Genomic DNA, 24,000 nt, shown 5'->3' with positions numbered 1-24,000 from the left:
TGTGTGTATGTGTATGTGTGTGTGTGTGTGTGTGTGTTTGTGTGTGTAAGTGTGTGTGTGTGTGTGTGTGTGTGTGTGTGTGTGTGTGTGTGTGTGTGTTGTCCATTAACAAGCTGTTTGCTGGAAATTATGAACAGCAGCTCCAGGAAAGAGACGATTAAAGCCACAGAGAGAGATTATTATGACCTGAGAGGTGTCGCTCGCTGCTGCTGCTGCTGCTCAGTGTTTTATCTCCGATGCAGATAATGAAGAGCAAACAGCACTTTACATTAAAGGAATAGTTCACCAAAAAAAGAAAAAGAAATTCAGTCATTAGTGACTCACCCTCATGCTGATGAATACTCCGGAGTAGTTTTTTATTCCTCAAAGTGCATCTGGAGACCCGGGAGGCCGGTTCGTAGTCCAACGAAAACTTTATATGAGAGTCAATAGATCCAGACACAAAAATGTCCATAAAACTACACAAAAACCATTTAATATTCCTCCACACTGCTCGTCCGCTGCAATCCAAGTGTCCTGAAGGGATATAGTCCAGAGTTTACTCGAAACAACGACGTAATTTAGGATATTTTACAGCCTAAACAGGCATCCATGCGATGCACGTGGACATGACCAGACTTGCCTAAATGACGTCGTTTCCTGTAAACTCTGGACTATCTCCCTTCAGGACACATGGATTGCAGTGGACGAGCAGTGTGGAGGAATATTAAATGGTTTTTGTATAGTTTTATGGACGTTTTTGTGTCGGGCCCTATTACTCTAATACTAACTTACTTATTAATACAACCCTTTCTGTAATCTTTTTGAATTTTCATGTTATTTGCCAGCGGTGTCACCAGACCCCAGTATAAATGTGATATAGGTGGTACACTGTAATGCTTAAAGCAGAAGTAAGCGATCCGGTGGTTTTGGCTAACTTCTTGTCAGCCGATGGAGTTAGCAGTCCCCGCCCTCGTCCCTACGTCACCACATTGACGCGCATCCCTTGGCTGCACACACAGAGAGGACCGCCCCTTTATGCCGTTCTCTCTCCTCATTGGATAAAGGCTGTAGGATACAAGGAACGTTTTCTTCTCAGCTTACAAGCAGAGCAGAGTGACTGACAGACCCGTGTTTCGGACCAAACACTCTATATAACTGATTGCTGTCGGAAGATATAACCATTTAAGACTTATATTAACACAAACATTCCGCTTTAATGACTGAATTTCATTTTTTTTGTGAACTATTCCTTTAATTTCAGCTGCAGTATGTCATTTACAGCGTGAACAACAATTTGCTGAATCAGCCACGTCATGTTCCCTCTCGTTAGCAACACGTGCTGCTGCATGAACTTGTGTAAAAAACCCACCAACCGAGACTCACTTGACCTCTGACCCCTGAACACCTGTCGCCTCCACCTTCCTCCTGGAGCAGGTGTTCATCATCATCATCATCATCATCATCATCATCATCATCATCATCCTCACCCACCACTCGTCTCCGTCTCTGTTGGTGGTTTTACTCGCTCACTCATCGCATCGAGACAAGACAAACATGCAGATAATATTTAACGTGGCGGCGGCGGCGGCGTTGTCGTGTGATGATGTGACGCTGTCTTTTTTTAAACCGTGCAGTCAGTTATATATTCTCTTATCTTTATGGTGGATTTCCTGCACATTTGTCGCCCACATCCTGAGTCTTGACAGCCCACGCAGGCTCGTATCCCTCGATCACACACACACACACACACACACACAGAGACACAGACACTTCTCTTTTTTTTTATGACGCCAACAATTTTCCTTTTTTGTACAATATTTCTGGTTGGTTTCTTGTGGCTTTTTTTTTCCTTTTCCTGTGCACATGAGTGTTAACAAAACAAAAAAGAGTGTTGAGCTCAAACATTCAACCGCTTCCTTATTCTTAAACCAACAGGAACATCTGCACTGATCCATTAATTCGACCAGAGGCAGTAACGGCCTTTCAGAGTGACGCACGCACACACACACACACACAAAATAAAAACCTTGAGAAACATCATGGCTCTCTGGTCTTGAGCTTGTTTTCACCACCACAGAGGCTCGACTGTGTCCTCCTTTCTTTCTTTCTTTCTTTTTTTTTTTCAAAGCTCATATCTCAACTCTTTGACAGGCGGGAAACACGACTGGACCGACGAGGCCTTGTTACTTTACGTCGCAGCTGTGTGTGTGTGTGTGTGTGTGTGTGTGTGTCCCAACTCCCCAAACGCTGCTGCAGATTCAACAACAAGTGAATCTTGAGACTTCACATCCATTCATTCCAGTTGCTGCATGCTTCCATTAGACTCAGGCCTGGCTGTAAATCAAGCATGAAGTGGCGTGTTAAGAGGAGCCACAACAGGCCTGGTCACCCAGTGTCTGTGTGGATAAAGACATTAAAGAGTGTGGTTTCATGCAGAAACTTCACAACCTACAACAAATGTGCTGGTATAGTAGCAGCAGCAGCAAGATGAGATCTAAACTAAACTGTTGACTGAAGCCGACGCCCCTTCTCCCTCTGTCTTTTACCTCCCACTGGGTTTAATTGCCCGGCTCCTTGTTTGGCTCGTCTGTGTTTGCTAAATGGGCCTTTCACACATTGTTCTCAGTGCACCATCATCTTGACTAATTATCCTCCTTATGCATTAGCTCGCCGCGTCCAAACTAATGCTTCAAGCATCAGTGAGCTTGCATAACGATCCCAAATGTCAGCGTCTCTCTGCAGCCCCCCCCCCCACTCCCCTCCCCACCACCCTCTGTCCTCCTGCTGCTGCTGCTTCTCACACTGCAAAAACTCAACATCTTACCAAGAATATTTGTCTTTTTTCTAGTCAAAATGTCATTTCTAGTCAAAACAAACCAAATTATCCTTAGAATAAGACTCATTACATTAAAAAGTAGCTTGTTTTTAGACACTTTTTACTTCTTTAAAGCATATTCTTCACTTGAAATAAGTAGAAAAACCCACCAGAGACTGTACAGACGCGAAGTATGGAAGATTTTAAAGCTTTTAAAGGATCAAGGACTATTTGACTGTCCAATTTTCTGTTCTTTTATCCTCTTCTCATTTTATATCTCCTTTGAAACCTTCTACATTGTTTGTGTATCTTAATTGTGTCGTTCTACATTTTAATTGTGTTGATAAGCGTCTTTGAGCACTTGTAAAAGCGCGTTATAAATAAAATGTATTATTATTATTTACTATTTATTATACATATTACACACACATCATACCTCCTTTTCTCTTCTTTTATTTCTTTCATTACTACTGTTGCTGTCGTTGTTGTTGTATTATTGTTGCTTTTATGTCTATTTTTATACCTAGTTTTTTTTTATCATTGCTGGCGTTTTGTGATGTGGACAGCAAAGTAAGAATTTCATTGTCAGGGAAACTCACCTTTCCACTGAACAAATGACAATAAACACTTTTTTACTTGACTACGGTATAAGTTTTTCTTTCTTATTATTACACAAGCACAAAAAACTTTGCTTTCACCTGCAGATTTTTCTCCTTATTTCAATTGAAAATGTGTTTGACAAGAAATAAGACAAATATTCTTGGAAAGATTTTTGCAGTTTTTGCAGTGCACAGCAGCAGACGAAACAGAAGAAGAAGGCCTGGCTGAGAGGATTCGAACACATGGCCGCATACCATCGCTCACCGTCATCAACACACTTGATGCATCTGTGAATGAGCGGCCGAGGACAAAGGAGGAGAGAGTGACCACCATGACCTCATGGGTCAGCTGGGAGCCAGGAATGAAAAGACTCCGACCCCAAGCAATTCACCCCCCACCACCCCACTCCTCCTCCTCCCACTGACCAACACACACACACACACACACACACACACACACTATCACACCCAGCGAGCTCTTGGACAACTGAAGCCGCCATGGGAATCTCGGGAGCGTGGAAGAGGAGGAATCAGCAGCATTGGTGTGTGCTGCAGGAGCTGAAAGAGAGCGGTTGTGTCTGGTATTTTGGGTCATGCCTTTCTCCGCACATTCCTCGCTATTCTCCCAACAATAAAGTGTGTCAGAGCCGATACAACAGCCTCCATTCTGGAGACAGAGAGAGACCTCACACTACATGAGATGAAAAAAGAGCCTCAAACCATCCGAGAACCGCACGGCAACCTCTCTCCTCCAACACTCGGGTGATAACGTTCGTAAATAGGAGGAAGAATTTGTTGAAGTCGTACTAAAATTAAAAACCACGTGGAAGAGGTCACATCTCCACTGGAGGGAAATTACAAACAGATTGGTGCCGTTATACGCTGAGCTCCGAGCAACCGAGTCTAAGTTTGGGAGCTACGATTCCCACAGACGGTTTTGGTTTGTGGAAACAAAACAGCTTTTCTTGCAAGTTTTTTTTTTTTTTTTGCACAAAATAGTCACTCTGTGTTTTATTTTTAGAAACTGTGACTAAGGTGGAAAAACAGTTTAAAAAAACAGGAATCCCAGATCAATTTGGCTTGAACTTACTGAATTTACACAACAACGTCGCTTTTGCACAATCACAGTCATGACGGGTCATTTATTCAGGTTGTCAAAATAAAAGTCTTGCATGCATGGCAGTAAAAACTGAAAAAATGCTGCTTCATTCTGTACATGAACCAAACATGTTGAAATAAATAAATAACTTAAAAAGAGGAAAACAAATGAAAACAACAACAAAAACAACAACAAAACAAAGAGTATGTACAGCTGTGAAACACTGGAGGCTCCTGAACGCAGCCCTGAACTGTCCATTGGTCAACATATTCAAACAAAAACACTGCAAAAACTCCCAAAACTTTCCAAGAATATTTGTCTTATTTCTTTTCAAAATGTCTCATTTCTAGTCAAAACTAAACTCTTTCTCAATCATCACCTAAAAATTAACTTGTTTTTAGATCATTTTCACTTGTTTCAAACAAATATTCACTTGAAATAAGTAGAAGAATCTGCCAGTGAATGGAAGTTTGTTGTGCTTGTAATAATAAGGAAGAAAAACTTGCTCCACTATCAGATTATTCTACTTATTTCAAGTGAAAATATGCTTGAAAGAAGGAAAAAGTGTCTAAAAACAAGCTACTTTTTAATGTGATGAGTCTTATTTTAAGTATAATGAGATTTGTTTTGACTAGAAATGACATTTTGACTAGAAATAAGACAAATATTCTTTGAGTTTTTGCAGTGATAAGGGAGGTGCAAACAAGAGCCTTTCACACTTTGGTCTCGATTTCTTCACTCTTCCGGACTGGTGCTCTGTTTTTTTCTGTTTTCTTTTTTAATCTTTGGCACTTTAATAGTTTGAAAGTCACTGGTGCTGAAAAGTCTTTGGGTCTTTTGGTTTTTGGACACTCGCTCGCTTGCTCACAGTTTGCTCTCCTCCTCCTCCAGCGGTCGGTTCAGGCCGGGGATGAATTTGAGGAGTCGCCTGCGGAAGCTCTTGGGTTTGGGTTTCCTCTGCAGCGAGTTGAATCCTCCCTGCTTCTCCCCGGCGGCCGAGGACGAGGACGACGACCCCGACGACCCCCTCATGTAGCTGCGTGTGCTGGCGCTGCGGGTCAGGTGCGTTTTGGCGGTGGTGAAGAGCTCGCTGGCCGGTCGTAGGCGTTGCTGCTGCCTCTGCTTCTGCTGCGTTGTCTCTTTCTTCCTGTCGGCGGCGGCGCTGCTGCTGCAGTCCGAGTCCACGCTGCCGTCCGCCTGGTACAGGCAGGTCTGGTACAGCGGGTCGTCCTCGGTGGTGGCCGTGCTCAGGAAGCTGGCGCTGCTGCTGGTGCTGCCGGTGCCGCGGAGCGCTCGCTGCACCGCCGGGCTGGGGACGCCCAGGCTGCCGTACACGCCCGCCGACTCCAGCGACTCGTACACGGCGGCGTCGCTCAGCACGATGCCTGCAGGGAGGAGGAGACGCAGAGGCAGAGTCAGGACAGGAATTTAAAAGTTTAAACATACGGTGGTGGCCAAAATGATTAGAAGAGCTGACAGATCTGAGATTATCTGACATTTTTCTGCCTCCAAAACATGATTTAATTTCATAAAGTTCCTAAAATATGCAGATATTTGCTCTGAGCGCAGTCAGATGAAGTGAGTCCGACGGTTTTTATCAACTTTTGCGGCAAGTACAGCAGCACATCTCGCTGGCATAGTGTCAACATTGATGGATGTATTTATTGGGGCTTGATATTGTATAATGTCTGCTTTAAATGAGTGTGAATGATTGTGAATGTAGGAATGAATGAACGTGTAGGTCGCAGATCATTGATTGTTTGACTTATTTATTGATGCTTCTTATGGGACATGCTTGTTTTTTACTGTCATTGTCTATATGATGCTACTGTCATTATTAGTTTTTATTTTCTTTATTGTTTACTTTTTAAGGGTTGAGAGTGAGCCAGGGCAGACTACATTTCAATGCATTGACTGTACATTGTACTTTTTTAATGTATATGACAAATAAACTTGAACTGAACTGAATATATATTGTCTTCTGCTGCTCAAGTCAAAGGTTTCCCTCTGAATAGCCTATATAATACATTTTCCAACTCAGCCCAAATTTGCTCGATGGGGTCGAGGTTAAAATATTGTGAATAAATAATTTGGTTTCTTCTGTGAAGGAACATGATTGTGTGACAGTAAAATGATTAGAAGAGCTGACAGATCTGAGATTACCTGACATTTTTCTGCCTCCAAAACATGATTTCATTTCATAAAGTTCCTAAAATATGCGGATATTTGCTCTGAGCGCAGTCAGATGAAGTGAGTCCGACAGTTTTTATCAACTTTTGCAGCAAGTACAGCAGCACATCTCTCTGGCATAATGTCAATATATTATTGTCTTCTGCTGCTCAAGCCAAAGGTTTCCCTCCCTGAATATATAAAACATCTGTCCAGTTCATTTTCCAACTCAGCCCAAATTTGCTCGATGGGGTCGAGGTTAAAACATTGTGAATAAATAATTTGACTTCTTTTGTGAAGGAACAGGATTGTGTGACAGTAAAACTGGGAATATTACATAAATCTTCTTCTGATGTGGTTGAAAGAGCATCATGATGATTAATGGACAATTCAACAAAAACAACTGAAACCTCTTTTGATCGACAATTGTCTCCCAGAATATTAAAAAATTAAAAAAAACAGAAAAAACAGGTGATCTTTTCTTTATCATTTGTATTTTAAACACATGCAGACATGTAAAAGACGTGATGACACTCGACCAACTCACCATGAACAAGTCTCTGCTCCTGCACCATCAACGACCGATACTCGTCCCACTTCTCGTGAAGCGTTTGCTGCAAAAAAACAAAGACAGATATTTGTTAAATGAAATAAAGAAACCACAACACACAATTCAGGGTAGACTCCTTCTCACGAACAAATATATAAATTACTTACTATTATTGCAGCACGGGGGAATTTAAAAAAAACAACTCAACATGACAACTAAACGTGTGCGAGACAGAAAAACCCCGCTGACAAATAACAGGAGTTAAGAGGAAGACGATGAGCGTGAGGGTGTTCCCGCAGCACGACATGCAAACTCACATTCATGTGATTGTTATCAGCGAGTGAGTGAGTTACAGCTTCCACACTCACACTGTAACTTTATCATATTTAGCGATAAACCGACATCCAGCAGCTTTTTTTTCCCCATCCCAGACGCTGCAGCAGGTTAATCTTTAAAAACGTGGGATTAGGGAGCGGCGGCTGTTGCTGGTTGCTGCAGCGGATTAGCATCGGGACAGCTGCTGTAATCTTTGTTGGGGTGGGGTAAAAGGGGGTAGGAAGGGGGGGATTGAACGCGCGATCACTTGAGCCACTTCACTGCTGGCAGCAGCGTCTTTAACAGCCACGAGGGAAGAATGTAATGTGTGCAGCCCGGGAAACTGCTGATGCAACAGGTGGCGGAGGGAGGGAGGCTGCTGGGGAGACAGGTGTGAAGGGAGGGGGAGGGGGAGGGGGAGGGGAGGGGTGTGTGTGTCTATATCTAGCATGTTAGCATAATATGTGCATGTGTGTGTGTCCATGTGTGTGTGTTTGTGTGTGGCAGAGAGAGACCCACCTTGAGATACTGCAGCCGAGCCTCCAGCTCTGCTTTTCTGATGGAGTCGCTGTAAACCGTCTCCAGCCTGAGGGCAAAAAAAACAAAAAACAAAAAAAACAGAGGAGGGTAAGTGTAACAGGAAACACTTATAAAAAAAAAATACAAGACCAGAAAACATTCATGTAAAGAAAGAAGCAGAAGAAGGAAGAGGGAAAAGAAAACACACACGCAACTGGAGCATATAAAAGAGTCTTTTCATGAGGAGTGGGTTTGGTCAACGAGTCTGGAGTGGGCGGAGGGAGCAGATAGTGTTTCCACTCGGTGGTGGAGGAGCTGCTGCTGCTGTCGACACTTTATACAGACTGGAGCTGTGAGGATAATGTGATGGAGTCAGTCTATTAAATCTGCCACTGCTGATGTGGTTCACCTCCCTCAGTACGAGGCTGTTTAATCTTTCAGGACGAGGAGGAGGAGGAGGAAGAGGAAGAGGAGGAGGAGGAGGGGAGTGAGGTTCAAACCAAACATCCACTCATCAAAGTGACACTTAAAGAGATAAAAGACGACGACAGAGTTTCTTTTCTTTTTAAAAAAATATCTTTTCTTTTAGTTCTTGAGATGTTACAGAGTTGTGAGCAAAGCTGCAGCTGCTTCATCCAAATGAGTTTTCTTAATTGATTAACCTGATTATTCACTTTGTCATGTTTGTCAGTTTTTTTTCCCAGATTTTTAGATTCTAGCAACAAAAACAAACAAAAAAACAACAACCGTGAAAGGGATAGTTCAACATTTTGGCAAATTGGCCCATTGCCATAATCCCTATAGTCGTAGCAGTAGGTTCGTTACCTTTAATTCTCGGTGCAAGCTATTTTTAGAACAGCGGAGCAGAGCCGTGAGCTGCTCAGAGCTATACACTACGGAGGCTCATGGGATTTCTTGGTTTCCCTCATCAAACTCATCAAATACACAATCCAACAACTCCAAAATGCTCTGGTGGACAAGTTGTGACCTGCACATTCACCACGCTATGAGATAATAACAGAACGTTACGAGACAGTGTTGTTTTAGAGGTAAATTCAGAGACTGCTTGATGAAAAACTGCCCTCGACGGGAACGTGCATCAGTGGTTTTGCATGAATTTACCTCTAAAACAACTCTGTCTGTTCTAAAAATAGCTTGCACCGACAATTAAAGGTAACGAACCTACTGCTATGGCTATAGGGATTATGGCAATGGGCCAATTTTCCAAAATGTTAAACTATCCCTTTAAGTCATTAGCCTTTTTTTTTACCCTTTGACTAATTGATGTTGTTAATCCTTAAATTTTCAGAAGCTGGAAGTAGTAAAAGTTTTGACCACGACTAATTTAACTTTTATTGAGCATTAACAACGTCGTGAAGGGGGAAACGTGTGAATCTCTCTCTCATGTTTCTGTAAAGTCAAAACTTCCACAGACTTTTCTCATTAACACCGACGTGGAGAACAGAGTTTGATGCTTTGATGCGTCTCCGTTTCTGCCACTGAGACACTCTGACCTGCGTCTGTGTTCGCACTTTAATCTGATTCTGTCTGAGAAACACTCGACTATTGATCAATTATTAAAAGCCGCCGTGAAGTTTTATATCGAACTTGTTGTTTCAGCTTTTGGAAACAAATTGAATATTTAATAAACACACTGACTGTTCTTACCTGATTGTGTTGCCACAGGCCCTGATGAGCTGAACGATCTCTTTGTGCCGAAACCCCTCCACCGGCGCCTCGTTCACACTTGAGATGGTGTCTCCTGCACACACACACAGAAACACACAGAAACACAGAGTGTGTGTTAACCAGCAGCCGTCTGGTCAGGATGCACTTCAATCCTCTGTGGCTTCGACTAAGACGAGGCTGAGGCTTCTTTGATACTTAAATGAAACCTCAACACACGTGCGACACAAATGTCACACAAGGTCACGCGTGTGCAGCCGCATCGCTGAACTACACTGCAAAAACTCAAAATCTTTCCAAGAATATTTGTCTTTTTTCTTGTCAAAATGTCTCATTTCTAGTCAAAACTAATCTCTTTCCACTTAAAATAAGATTCATCACCTAAAAATGTACTTGTTTTTAGATAATTTTCACTTGAAATAAGTAGAACCAGTGAAAGCAGGTTTTTTGTGCTTGTAATAAGACAGAAAAACTTGCTCCACTATCAGATTTTTCTTCTTGTTTCAAGTGAAAATATGCTTGAAAGAAGTACAACGTGTCTAAAAACAAGCTACTTTTAATTTGATGAGTCTTATTTTAAGTATAATGAGATTTGTTTTGACTAGAAATGACATTTTGACTAGAAATAAGACAAATATTCTTGGTAAGATATTTTTGAGTTTCTGCAGTGTACAGTCACCTCGCGTGGAAAAAAAAAACATGATAAAGTGGATTGTTTGATCAACTAACACCTTTTATAAAGTTACATTTCAATATTTCCTTTGTATACTTGATTATAGATCAGCTCTAGGTTCTATATTCATACTGTGAAAGGGTCAAAGCCTTATTCAGAAAAGTATTCATAAACCTTAGGAAAACAAGCCGTCTGGACTTCCTGTGACTTTGTGATGTCACAACAAAGCAGCCACACCAAGCCCCGCCCACCACCATCCAACACCTGCAGGATTTTGGTTTCTCTTTTATTCTAAAAATCTACTCTATTACTCAAGAAAACAGTCCAGTGACAGTGAGCCAATCGGAAGAGAGCATCACAGCCTCCTCCTCTCTTCTGATTGGCTGACACCGACCTGTTGGTATTAGAGCTGGGAAACCAAACTGGTTCTTAAATCTAAAATTAGGAAATCAACTTCAAACAAAACTCAGGAAAATAATCTTAAAAAAAAACAAAAACAAACCAAAATAATCAAGGAAAAAAGCGGCGACTTCTCACATCTGGATTTATGTAAACATCAAATTTGTCACTTGTCAATAATCAAAAGTTAACTATCGTTTTGATCCAGTATCTGTTTGTTTACGGGTGAAACTCGCAGCGTTTTCACCTCCTCCACTGAAGTGGAACGGCGTCACGCTGAGAGGCTTCAGATGTCAGATGTGGTTTTTGGCCTCTCATGCGTTTGACAGCGGCCATTGTTCACTCTCGGCCTGTTTTCCTCTTTCCAAAACGACGCCTGAAGCGATGAGGTCATTGTGTTCACGCCAAGAGACACGGGGAACAATAGCGCAAGAGAGAGAGAGAGCACGCAAGGAATGTAGGAAGTGAAAACGAAGTGACACACCAAACACACACAGAGAGGCTGGATGAAGAAGAGAGAGAGAGAGAGAGAGGAGGTAACATCTTCTCTGACACACTGACTGAGACGGCGGCTTGTGACTGAACCGTCACGAGTTTAAAAAACCAAAGACAATTTATAGCAGCGGCTGCTTCGCCTCATCTTCTGCACTTTTTCAGAAACTGGTTCTCTATCTTCTTTATTTCTAATAGAGTTTAAACACACAACAGTGGTGGCCAAAATGATTAGAAGAGCTGAACAGATCTGAGAATATTTGACATTTATTTTTCTGCCTCCAAAACATGATTCATCATTTCATAATGTTCATAAAAATATGCAGATATTTGCTCTGGAGCAGTCAGATGAAGTTTTTCTATCTGGTTCTCTATCTTCTTATTTTCTTTATTTCTAATAGAGACACGACTGACTGAACGACTGAGCTGCTTCTGTTTCTCAGCAGCAACACACAGAGAGGCAAAAGAAAAAAAGAAAAGAGGAAGTGAGACCAGTTTGTTTGCCGACTATAAATATCTCATTCTCTCAAAAGTGGCATTTGAGCGGTTTCTTTGCTTTGGTCTGACACACAGGTGAGAGGAGCCGTTGTTTGTTGACTGTGAAATGAGTGGGCGCACACACACGCATACACACACACACACACACACACACACACACACAGACGCACACAGACTTCCCTAAACAGGCGGCTGAAACTCTTGGGTGATTTTTGCTGACGTATGATTCAGCTGGGAAACACACACACACACTCATTCACACATACACATACACTGTAAAGACTCAAAATCTTACCAAGAATATGTGTCCTATTAGTCCTATTATTAGTGTCCTATAGTCAAAATGTCATTTCTAGTCAAAACAAATCTCATTATACTTAAAATAAGACTCATCACATTAAAAAGTAGCTTGTTTCTAGACAGTTTTTACTTCTTTCAAGCAAATTTTCACTTGAAATAAGTAGAAAAATCTGATAGTGGAGCAAGTTTTTCTTCCTTATTACAAGCTCTTCTTTCTACTTATTTCAAGTGAATGTTTGTTTGAAACAAGTGAAAATGATCTAAAAACAAGTTCATTTTTAGGTGATGAATCTTATTTTAAGTGAAAAGAGATTAGTTTTGACTAGAAATGAGACATTTTGACAAGAAATAAGACAAATATTCTTGCAGTGTATACATAATAAAGGACGAGCTGAACCTGAGGATCCCGTCTCACGCCAACTTCCCCCTTCAGCTCTGCTTCAAATGTTTTCCAGGTTATTTCAGGCCGAGACACAAATAACAAAAGAAAAAGAAGAAGAAACATAAACAGACTCTCACCAACTTTAAGTCCAGCCTGCTGCGCCGGGCTGTCGCCGTGAACTTTACACACGAACGTGCACATCTCCACCGAGTTCTGGTCCTGATGGTGAAGGCCGTAGGTCTGAGAGAGAGAAAGAGAAAGAGACAGAAAACACTTTACAAAACGTTTCCCTTTTCTTCAACGTGTAGGAATTGTCTTACAAAATATCAATTGATGTCAGCAAGTTGTGCAATAACACGACGACGTTGATAAACCGCTGAGGAAGCCACGGCAGCGAGCTGGCTGGCGGATGGACGGATGAACGGGTGCAGGAAACAAGATGATATCGCCGCTGATCGAGCTGAGACGACACTGTGACACGAACATGCAAAGTCCGAGAATCGTTCACACAGCTCAGCAACAACCAGGAGTTCATATTAATCAATCAATGTTTTAAAAAAAACTGATGTTGCAGCTTTTTGTGATCGATCGTGAACTCATCGGAGCCTTTGAACGCTCCAGAGATGAAGGGTTGTAGAAGTTTGCAAAGTTTTGTGATCTTTATCTTCTGGTTTTTACACAGGATGTTCCTATTTGCTTGGTTGTGTCGTTTGTCACTGTCTTCTATTTTGTTTTAATGTGTCTTAATATTCTTTATCTGTACAAATAATAAGAAATATGCTATATAAATAAAGTTTATCATTATTATTATTACACTGCAGAACATCTCAGAGGAAGTTACTCTGTCCTCTTCTACATTTATCTGATCAGTTCTTTCATTATTTGCTGAATAATTTAGTGTGAAAGAGTGAAAACTAGTAAATAATATGTATAAAGCTGCAAATCCTCGGCTGAAACCAGAGAGCAGGTGACAATCGATCGATTATTGAACTGGTTTAAATGATTCATCACTGAGTTTCACTTCTGTTAAACACTAAACCAACCAACACCTTTTTTTTTAAAAATTCCTACACTGTGATATCTGGTATTTGCAGTGAAGTCAGTGACCCGTGAGCTTCACTTCTCTTCACTTCCTCCACCGCTGCTGCTGGACGACTTCAGTGTTTTGTTGTCTTAGAAACGCTGTTTGTTACTTCCACATGTGTTTTGCATGATCTTCCCTGTTTCAATCACCGCAGTCTGAGCAGGACGTCAATGCTGCACTTCCTCTTGTCACAAGATCATCATCATCATCATCATCATCATCATCATCATCATCACATTGGTCTTAAAAAAAGGAGAAGACGCGATGGAACGACAAGTGTCTTTAAAAACACTTATATTATCAATATTTCCATCTGCGAGAGTCGAGCAGATTTATTTTTAAACCTGAATCCCAAACTTGGAGGGTGAATTTGTAACGATTGAGACCGGCCTGCGTCTGTCTGAGCTTCCTACTGAAAGATAAACACACGAAAAAAAGACCCATGCAAATGTCGCTGAAAGGCAAATATCACATTTACATGCACCGGCTCTGCAGCAGCGAGAAGCAACGTGAGCTCTGAACCTGACGGCAGAAACAGAGGGAGGGAAAAAACCACAGGACTCAAAAACTCATCTCAGGCTTTTTCTTTTTTCTCCCTCTTTCTCTCTCTTGACCATGATCATGATGATCTCACTTCCTTCAGGCCGCAGCCCGACAGGAAGGGCGGAAACCTGCAGTCAAAACCATAAATAAAAACCCTGAACATGTTTCGCTTCCAGAAAAACGAACGCTGACCAGCAGCAGCAGCAGCAGCAGCGTCACAATATCCTCGTTATTAGGAGCTTTTAAAATCCTGTGAAAAACTATTTAAAGAATGAGGCCCGAGCCACAGAGCTGACTTTGTGAGGCGTCGCTCCAGGGAGACGAGGAGAAAGAGAGAGATGAGAGAGATGAGAGATACTGAGGTCAAATGTGCGAAAGCCCCAGTGAGTCTGCTGATCCAGGATCAGCGTGGAGCAGGTATTAAAACATGGGGAAGCGTGTGAGTAAACCACACAAGGACTAAAAGACACAACCACATCATCTTCTCTGGTCATGAGACCAAACGTCAGCGAGCTGTTTGACTGATACGTGACCTCTGACCTCGGCAAATGCAAATGCTCGGATTAAGAGATTTACAGGAGAAGATACTCGCTCAAGTTTCATCTGTTGACAAGAGACGAGGACGATCACAGAAATCCTGTTAAATGGCACTCAGAGAGTTCAAATCCTCCGTTAATCCTCTTACCTGGATCTCAAACCCGAACGCCTCCTCGTCCTTTTTCTCCAGAACCACGATCTTCCTGGAAAGAAGAAGAAGAAAGAGATTTTTTAATTATCATTATTATTATTATTATTATTATTATTATTATTCCTGCTGAGTTTTTACAACTTGTTTTACATCCTCATGTTTCCTTCTTCGTGTGAATTCAGCGAGAGCAACGTGATTAAAGCTCTGAGGAGGTTTTTCCATAAGAGAAAAAAAAACAGAGCAGAAAAATCTAGACCTGATTCATTTAGTCATAAAATAGTGACCACTGGAAGTCCATTATGAAGTCCAAAGTCTCTTTAAATGTCTCATTTTGTCCAACAACAGACAAAAACTCCAAGTAAAGTAACAGAAAATCAACTATTTAAACCTGAAAATCTGATTTCTTTTGTATTTATCCTTAAAAACAATGAAGTTTTCTCAACATCTACCTTGATTTTCTTCTATTTTTTCAAGCAGACACATTAAAATGTGATGTTTACAGTTCCTCAAATGTGAGAATTTGCTGTTTTTGTCTCTGTCTTGTATTGAGCTGAATTTTGAGGGGGCTGGTTGAAAAAAACAAGACATGTGAAGAGCTCCAGGCATTTTTCACACTTTCCTGATGTTTAATAGACGTTTTTTACTTCTGTCACAGCAGAATTACAGCTATTTATCGATCAGAAATGCTGTTTCTTTCTTTAAAGGCAGCGATGTAAGTGTTGTTCCTGCTGGATGATGATGAATAATATTAGAGAGAATTAGAGAGTACAAGATGTTAATATCCGACTGTGGACTCCTCTCTTCCGTGTGGGTCCTTATCTAAATTGCATAACAAGATCTATCGCTCCGCCGGCTGCACAGAACCTCCTCTGTGTCCGGCTGCATCTTTAACGTCACGGACGAACGTCGTCCAGGACAAAGATCCTGTCACACACACGCTGAGAGACGTCAGCACCGCCGTGTGTGAATATTCATGACAGAAACCTCGGGAAGGAATATCATAAATAATAACCAAAGTCCAAAGAGGAGGATGGAGGACGTTCAGGAAGCAGGAAGTAACGTTGCCATGGGACCTCAACTCGGAAAAAGTTTCCATGTAAGTGAACGGGAGTCAAAGTTTTATTTCATGATCCGATATCTGACCTCGACCTGTTTAAAACATCACGTTTCATGCCAAAAAAATCAGCAGTTTATCGTAAAACGGCAACAGAAGAATTTATTTCGTGTGACGACGCTCTGCGGACTACAGATCTGGTGTCCCACAAAAAATACGTCACCAACTGACACGGGAAAGGGTGCCATGTGGTGTGTGACGTCACCTACGCGACCTGTAGTCTTTTTGGTTACGGATTCTTCGGAATTTTATTTTACAATAGTTTTACAACAAACATGCTGATTTCTCGGCATGAAACGCGATGTTTTAAACAGGTAGAGGTCATATTTTTTTCCCACACTGCAAAAACTCAAAATCTTTCCAAGAATATTTGTCTTATTTCTTGTCAAAATGTCTCATTTCTAGTCAAAACTAATCTCTTTCCACTTAAAATAAGACTCATCACCTAAAAATTAACTTGTTTTTAGATCATTTTCATTTGTTTCAAACTAATTTTCACTTGAAATAAGTAGAAAAATCTGCCAGTGAAAGCAAGTTTTTTGTGCTTGTAATAAGAAAGAAAAACTTGATCCACTGTCAGATTTTTCTACTTATTTCAAGTGAAAATCTGCTTGAAAGAAGTAAAAAATGTCTAAAAACAAGCTACTTTTAATGTGATGAGTCTTATTTTAAGTAGAATTAGATTTGTTTTGACTAGAAATAAGACAAATATTCTTGGTAAGATTTTGAGTTTTTGCAGTGCATGGCACAATTCAGTCGGATCACGAAATAAAACTTTGACTCCCGTTCACTTTACATGGAGACTTTTTCCAAGTTGAGGTCCCATGGTGACGTTACTTCCTGCTTCCACTTAGGCTCTCTATGTCAGTGTGTGATGATGATGATGATGGAGGGAGGAAAGAAAGAGGAAGAGGGAGGAGAAGGAGGGGACTGTACCTCAGAGGTTCAGGTGTCTGTGTGAGGGGTTTCCACTTCTGCAGCCCACCGCCCTGCGAGAACAAAAAAAGAAGAGAGAAACGAGACGAGTCAGACACCTGCATGACGTTCATGAATGTTCAATTACTCATCGGGGGTAAATCCCCCGGCGTTTCCTGGACACGCCTCCTCGTGCTGCTGCTGCGTGCATGAGTTGCGGCCAACACGCGCTGGCTGTTTGTTGTTATCACCAAATAACTCCCGGTAGCACAGAGACACTGGCACTGAAACCAGAAATACACGTCTGTCTGCTCTTTGTTTACACGCAGACACAGACACACAGACACACACAGCACTTTATTCTAGGTCTTTTTTTTATTTTTTATTCTAGGTCCAGGTGCTCAAACAAGCTGATTATTAAACCTCATTATTAACCAAATCAGACAGTTTGAATAACGTTTTATTTCCCCCCCTCAGGAGCTCCACGTCTGGCCTTAACAGTGGTGACGACTTGAGCCACAATAAGTTGCATTGAGAGTCTAGAGCAGCAGGTCGTAGCCTCACTGTATAAATAAGGAAGGTATCTGTCCACTAGAAATCATTCACAATCAATCCACCTCTGTTCCAGCTCCATCGTTTTCAAACTGCTGCTGCTTATGAAAGGACGCTTTGTGCCACCGCTGCTGCTGCTGCTGCTGCTGCCACCGCCTCTCTGGGTTGTAAAATGTTGCTTTCTTTATGTCCCAACACTTACAGAATTGTCCCGTGCCGTCTCAATGAGAGCATTTACTCCCAAATAACCACAGAGGGACCGACTGACTGACTGACTGACTGACTGAGGGAGGAGGGGGCTGCATGCTCTCCATCCCTGTGTGTGTGTGTCTGTGTCTGCACAATGCACTGTTGTGGCTCGCTACTGGAAACACATGTAGTCGTGGTGCAGCAGCCTACGACTTCTTCACAACATGCAACACGTCTGTTTCAAACTAAGTCGTCTCGTCTGCCAGCCAGAAACTCCAAAGGAAATGAATAATTTCATTGTTTTGTTTGTTTGTTTGATTTTTTATGAGATGCAAAGTATGATTCACACACAAGTCCATGCAAACATACAAAAACAACAAATAAAAAACATGCTGCCTAGTTGTTGTTGTTCCAGATCTAATCCAGGATAACATGCAGCTACTGATTTGATTATCTTCAGTGTGCTTTTATTTTGAAAGGAATCCAACCTGTAAAAGTCTAGAAACAGAGACTGAATTGTTCTGTTGTAGTTCATTATAAGCGCCTTAATGAGTTGGTTCCAAATCCAAATCGCATAATTAACTTTAACATTGAAAGGTTTTCCAATAAAAAGTTTAAGTGACCTCGCTGTGACCTTATGAATGGAAGTGAAGCTGCTTCTTTTTCACTGTGGATCGTTTAAAGTCATAAACTTTAGACTTTCTGTCTCCCTCCTCCTGTCCTGTTGAAGTTTCACAACAAGAAACTGTGAAATTAAAATGTGTTTATTTCTCAAAAACTTTTTCCACCTAAAATCTTGTTGTCACATTTCCTCCCTGATGCAGAAACACAGTCTCTCTCTCTCTCCGGTCTCGTCTGAAATCAACATTTCACCACCGCTCTGAGGAAAGCAGTCACTCAATATCATCATCATCCTCATCATGTGGAGGATCTGTTGCTCAAGTCAAGTCAAGTCAAATCAGCGTCGCCTCCATCTGCTCTGCACTCTGGACCCTGGTGAACTCACACTGCTATAAACCACACTCAAAGAGTCTGGGTGGTCCTAGTCTAGTGCTGCTGCTGCTGCTGCTGTCAGTGATCAGTTATCAGTTATCAATTAGATCAATACACAGCAGAAGCAGAGGAAAGAAAACACCAACACTTTGACTCTCAAGCTTCCTCCACTGTTGGATGTGAGCTGAGGGACAAACCTGCTCCTAATTTATCACTTGAAATAACCAGATACAATTTCTTTTGGAAAAAACTATCGCAACAAATCAAGATAAGCGGGAAATGCATAATGGGGAAAAACGTACTTTACATCCCTTTTTGTTGTAGTTGTTTGTTTTTTTATTTTACTTTTCTGTCCTGTTTTGGTCCTGTTTTATTATGTCGTTAGGTTTGTTCTGTCCTTTGTTTTCTGTTTGTCTGTTTTGGTTAGTGTATTGTCAGTGTAGCTATATACATTGTGTATGCTATTGCCTATTTCCATTAAAGAAAAGAAAAAAACAACTTTTTTGAGCCAGAATCAACAGTCCATGACCAGAACATGACTTTAAGAGCAAACTAATAAATGAAATAACTTAAAAACACTGGAAAAAAGTCAAAATACAAGTGTGAAACTTGAGTTAAATCACTTTTAAAGCGACAGGTCTAAATGAATGAGGACACTTCAAATGACCTGTTTGAGGTTTTAAAACCAAGTGTTTCAAAAAAAAATTTAAAAGTAAGAAATAAAAGCCTCTCTCTCTCTCTCTGTACCTTCTTGAAGTTCCTGGGCAGCGTGCCCCCGGAGTAGGCCAGGGTCCGGTAGTTGTAGACGTCGGAGCTGGAGCCGCTCGGCAGCTCCGCCGTCCTGCCGCAGCTGTCCGACTTGGACGAAGGGAAATAAATGTCGTTGTTGTCCGGCGGAGATGGTCCATGGTCCGGTCCGCTGGAGTTCACTTTCTTCAGCCTCCTGAAAGTCATGATGCTTTAACTCCTCACTCAAACACACGAGGCTGGACGCGTCCTCTCCAGTAGAAAGAAACAATAATGGAAAAGTAACAACCAGAGAGCGTGCGGTCGTGTTGTGTTGTGTAGTTTGTGTGTGTGGTTGTGTTGATGCTGACCGAGCTCTGAGCCTCAACGTGGACTGACTGACTGACTGGAGCCTCCTCCGGCTCCACTTCACTGTTTCTTGTGAATAAACCAAACGCAGAGGGGGGCGGAGCTTCGGCGCTGAAGGACACACATGAGTGCCAATAATAGGCCACATCCACGGTGCCAATAGTGGCGCTGACGTGCATCCTCCTTTTCACCCCGATGCCTTCAGGTGCGCCTCGGGCATTCCCGTTGCAGCACCAGCAGAAGCAGCAGCAGCAACAAAAGGCAAGCAGCACTGCAAAAATTCAAATATCTTTACCAAGAATATTTGTCTTATTTCTAGTCAAAATGTCATTTCTAGTCAAAACAAATCTCATTATACTTAAAATAAGAAACATCACATTAAAAAGTAGCTTGTTTCTAGACAGTTTTTACTTCTTTCAAGCAGATTTTCACTTGAAATAAGTAGAAGAATCTGATAGTGGAGCAAGTTTTTCTTCCTTATTACAAGCACTGCTTTCACTGGCAGATTTTTCTACTTATTTCAAGTGAATATTTGTTTGAAACAAGTGAAAATGATCTAAAAACAAGTTAATTTTTAAGGTGATGAATCTTATTTTAAGTGGAAAGAGATTAGTTTTGACTAGAAATGAGACATTTTGACAAGAAAAAGGACAAATATTCTTGGAAAGATTTTGAGTTTTTGCAGTGAGTGCAGTAGTTTTTTGTTTTATTTTATTTATTTATAGAAACAGTAGATTGCATGTGTAACACCTTTTCGGTCTGAATGTCTAATCTGTTTACTATGGTTTGTTTATTTCTGGTTCGTTATCTTTTCTTGGATCTTGTCTAGTCCCCCTTTTAACCCGGCCTGGACATTTTTGTCCACCTCTCACACGTTCCTAACTCCCCACAGTCAAATGAAAGGTCACTGGGGCCTGATTTTTGGCAAGGAGGTGTATCTTTGGGTAAAAACTTTAACTAACAGATATCGCCATGAATCTTCTCAAGTTTATCACTCACATTAAGACAAATATTTTTTGTATTACAAGTTTTGTCAAATTTTATGTTGGCAGAGCAGAGCTGTGAGCTGCTCAGAGCTACGCTACGGAGGCTAATGTAGTTTCTTGGTTTCTCTCATCAAACTCATCAAATACACAATCCAACAACTCCACAACGCTCTGGTGGACAAGTTGTGACCTGCACATTCACCACGCTATGAGATAATAACAGAGCGTTACCAGACAGAGCCGTTTTCGAGAGACTGCTATGCAACGTGTATCAGTGGTTTTGCATGAATTTACCTCTAAAACAACTCTGTCTGGTAACGTTCTGTTATTATCTCATAGCGTGGTGAATGTGCAGGTCACAACTTGTCCACCAGAGGGTTTTGGAGTTGTTGGATTGTGTATTTGATGAGTTTGATGAGGGAAACCAAGAAATCCCATTAGCCTCCTTAGCGTAGCTCTGAGCAGCTCGCGGCTCTGCTCCGCCGTTCTAAAAAATAGCTTGCACCGACAATTAAAGGTAATGAACCTACTGCTATGACTATAGGGATTATGGCAATGGGCCAATTTGCCAAAATGTTGAACTATCCCTTTAAATATATGTAAATGAGGCAATATCTAATGAAATATGCGCTAATTTCCAGAACAGAAATGGCCAGGAAGCGGTTAAAAATGTTGAAACCCATGTCAAAAGTGGTTTTCATGTTTAGTCAATACCCAGCCCTACTGTATGTATCACAAATATTTTGGGAGTAAACTGGTGTCTAAATGTTGTCCAGGGTCAAGTGGTACAAACTAAAGGATCATCCGAGGACTACAGTAGCTACTGTATCTATGTTGAGTTGTAATTTCTTTTTGCACAGTGAGCTGCTGCTATGAGAAATAAATAAACTAAACTAAGAAATTCCCGGTTGATTCAAGAGGGGGTGTCCCCACTCCAACACGTCACACCTGGATGTTTCACTTTGACTCTGCAGGATCGTGTCTGAACTCTGAACTGATTCATGTGCTCAACTTTAACCCGTATGATGATGCAATCGATTTTATTTATAGAGCAGCACATTTAAGAAACACACAAGTTGACCACAAAATGCTTTAACCAGACATAAAGATAAATAAAAATCAACATTATGGCCAAGTTAAATAGAAGAACACACCAAATAGAAGTGTTTCGGTCTCAAACTGTGTTAAAAGCCATGGAATAAAAGTGAGTTTTAAGCTCGACTGGGGGCTTGTTTCACATGAACTGATGGAGAAAAGAGAAGATGACATAGGAGCCAACACTTAATTTGAGATTATTGAACTTTTACATGATAAAACATCACAAATAAAGTGTTATTTATTTATTTATTTATGTCCTGTCCTGGTGTAACCTCAGTGAACTGAGCCGTCCTCCTCCTGTGCCACACATGTGCGACATACCACTTAAAAAAAAAATGTGACGACTTAACTTCATATGCAAAACACTTGTGTGGATTTTATCTGAGCAGCAGCAGCTGTCGTTGGCAACATTTCCAAACATATGTGATCAAGACAGTTGCCGTGATTTGTCCAACTGCATTTCATTGAAATAGCTATATCCATGGTGGTGGTGGCAGACGAGACTGTAAACTTAAAAAAAAAAAAAAAAGGTTAAAAGAATCGTTTATTCCTCAGAAAACATTTGGCAGGAGGAGGAGAAGATGATGTGAGACGGATCTAAGATTAGAAAAATAATAAATACAGATTTCCTCTTTAACAACAAAGAGAGAGAAAGTGGTAAAGTTTTTTTAAAAGTCTGGCATTAAAAGACAATTATAGTGAGTCAGGCCTGATCATGTTGCAGCCACATGTTGCAGCCTCAGAATAAAACACAAAGTGAATGAATGACGCCCCCTGGTGGTGGAAGTGAACATTACTGCAGAGAAATACTGTAAAATAAAATGAAACGTTACAACTTCTGAAGCCCAGATGACGATTTATTAAATCTTTACACAGTTTGTGTTGTTTCAGGCATATTATACATGAGCATCCTCCAGATATACTGAAATGATATGACGGATATAATATTTAAATAAGGACTAAATATGTTAAAACAGCTTTTTCTTTTCTTTTTTTTTTAAAATCCAAGTCATCATCATCACATTTTTATAAGTTAGACGTCGTGAACAAACATATCTCAGCTTTTCTGCATTTAACAAGCACTTTCTGCCCTCACATACACACATTCACACACTTACACACACACACCACACCCAGCGGATCAACATGCAGCCCTTTGGCAATGATTGTCCTGTTACTGTTCCCCAAAACACTTTCAAGTATCTTCTGAAATGTGTTAAAACAAAAAAAAACTAAATGAAAAAACAAAAAGTAAAATCACTGAAATGTAATAATCTCATCTCTTCCTTCGGTCTCGGTGCTAAATTGATAATAATATCTAATAATATTTATTAATAAAACATCTTTAATTACAGCCACAACAAAAACAGCAACACCACGTGGTCTAAACGCCTGAAGTGGCCTGTACATCTTCTACCAAAACCATAAAGTACAGAGTGTAAAGGCACATTAAGCTTCTTTTTTTTGTTTTTAAACATGATATTAACTCTACCTCATACCTGACTTTAAATTCCTACAGAGCAGCAGCATTATTATTTCCACCGGCTGTGAAGCACTGAGATTAAAAACACTGAGTAAGATTTGGTTAAATTCTATTTTTTTTTTTTTTCTTTTCTGCCACGATGCAACATGAACATATCTCACTGTACAAGTTGTTGTATTCATAACAGTGCCATGCGTTTGGTTATTATTATAGATGCAGAACCTTTGAGAAGCCATTATTATTATAACTGTTAAAGGGATAGTTCAACATTTTGGCAAATTGGCCCATTGCCATAATCCCTATAGTCATAGCAGTGGGTTCGTTACCTTTAATTGTCGGTGCAAGCTATTTTTAGAACGGCGGAGCAGAGCCGCGAGCTGCTCAGAGCTATGCTACGGAGGCTCATGGGATTTCTTGGTTTCCCTCATCAAACTCATCAAATACACAATCCAAAAACTCCAAAACGCTCTGGTGGACAAGTTGTGACCTGCACATTCACCACGCTATGAGATAATAACACAACGTTACCAGACAGAGTTGTTTTAGAGGGAAATACAGAGACTGCTTGATGAAAAACTGTCCCTGAAGGCAACACGCATCAGCAGTTTTGCATGAATTTACCTCTAAAACAACTCTGTCTGGTAACGTTCTGTTATTATCTCATAGTGTGGTGAATGTGCAGGTCACAACTTGTCCACCAGAGCGTTTTGGAGTTGTTGGATTGTGTATTTGATGAGTTTGATGAGTGAAACCAAGAAATCCCATGAGCCTCCGTAGCGTAG

At 41.0% G+C, this 24,000-nt stretch overlaps 1 protein-coding gene across 1 annotated transcript; it reads right to left on the bottom strand.

Moving 5' to 3' along the window:
• Positions 1 to 5,287: 5,287 nt before the first annotated feature.
• tamalin (trafficking regulator and scaffold protein tamalin) lies at positions 5,288 to 19,676 on the bottom strand. Its single transcript, XM_085782758.1, has 8 exons — positions 19,304 to 19,676; positions 16,844 to 16,896; positions 14,791 to 14,845; positions 12,616 to 12,718; positions 9,717 to 9,810; positions 8,049 to 8,115; positions 7,212 to 7,278; positions 5,288 to 5,880 (listed from the first exon to the last, which is right to left on the bottom strand). Exons 1-8 carry the CDS (start codon positions 19,508 to 19,510, stop codon positions 5,360 to 5,362), a joined length of 1,167 nt encoding a protein of 388 aa, XP_085638884.1. The 5' UTR covers positions 19,511 to 19,676; the 3' UTR covers positions 5,288 to 5,359.
• Positions 19,677 to 24,000: the final 4,324 nt, after the last annotated feature.

Source organism: Trachurus japonicus, chromosome 7, assembly GCF_045865225.1.
Source record: "Trachurus japonicus isolate A0001 chromosome 7, Traja_1.0".
Classification (NCBI taxonomy): Eukaryota; Metazoa; Chordata; class Actinopteri; order Carangiformes; family Carangidae; genus Trachurus; species Trachurus japonicus.
The sequence above is the reverse complement of the archived record's forward strand: the minus strand, read 5'-3'. Positions and strand labels throughout refer to the sequence as shown.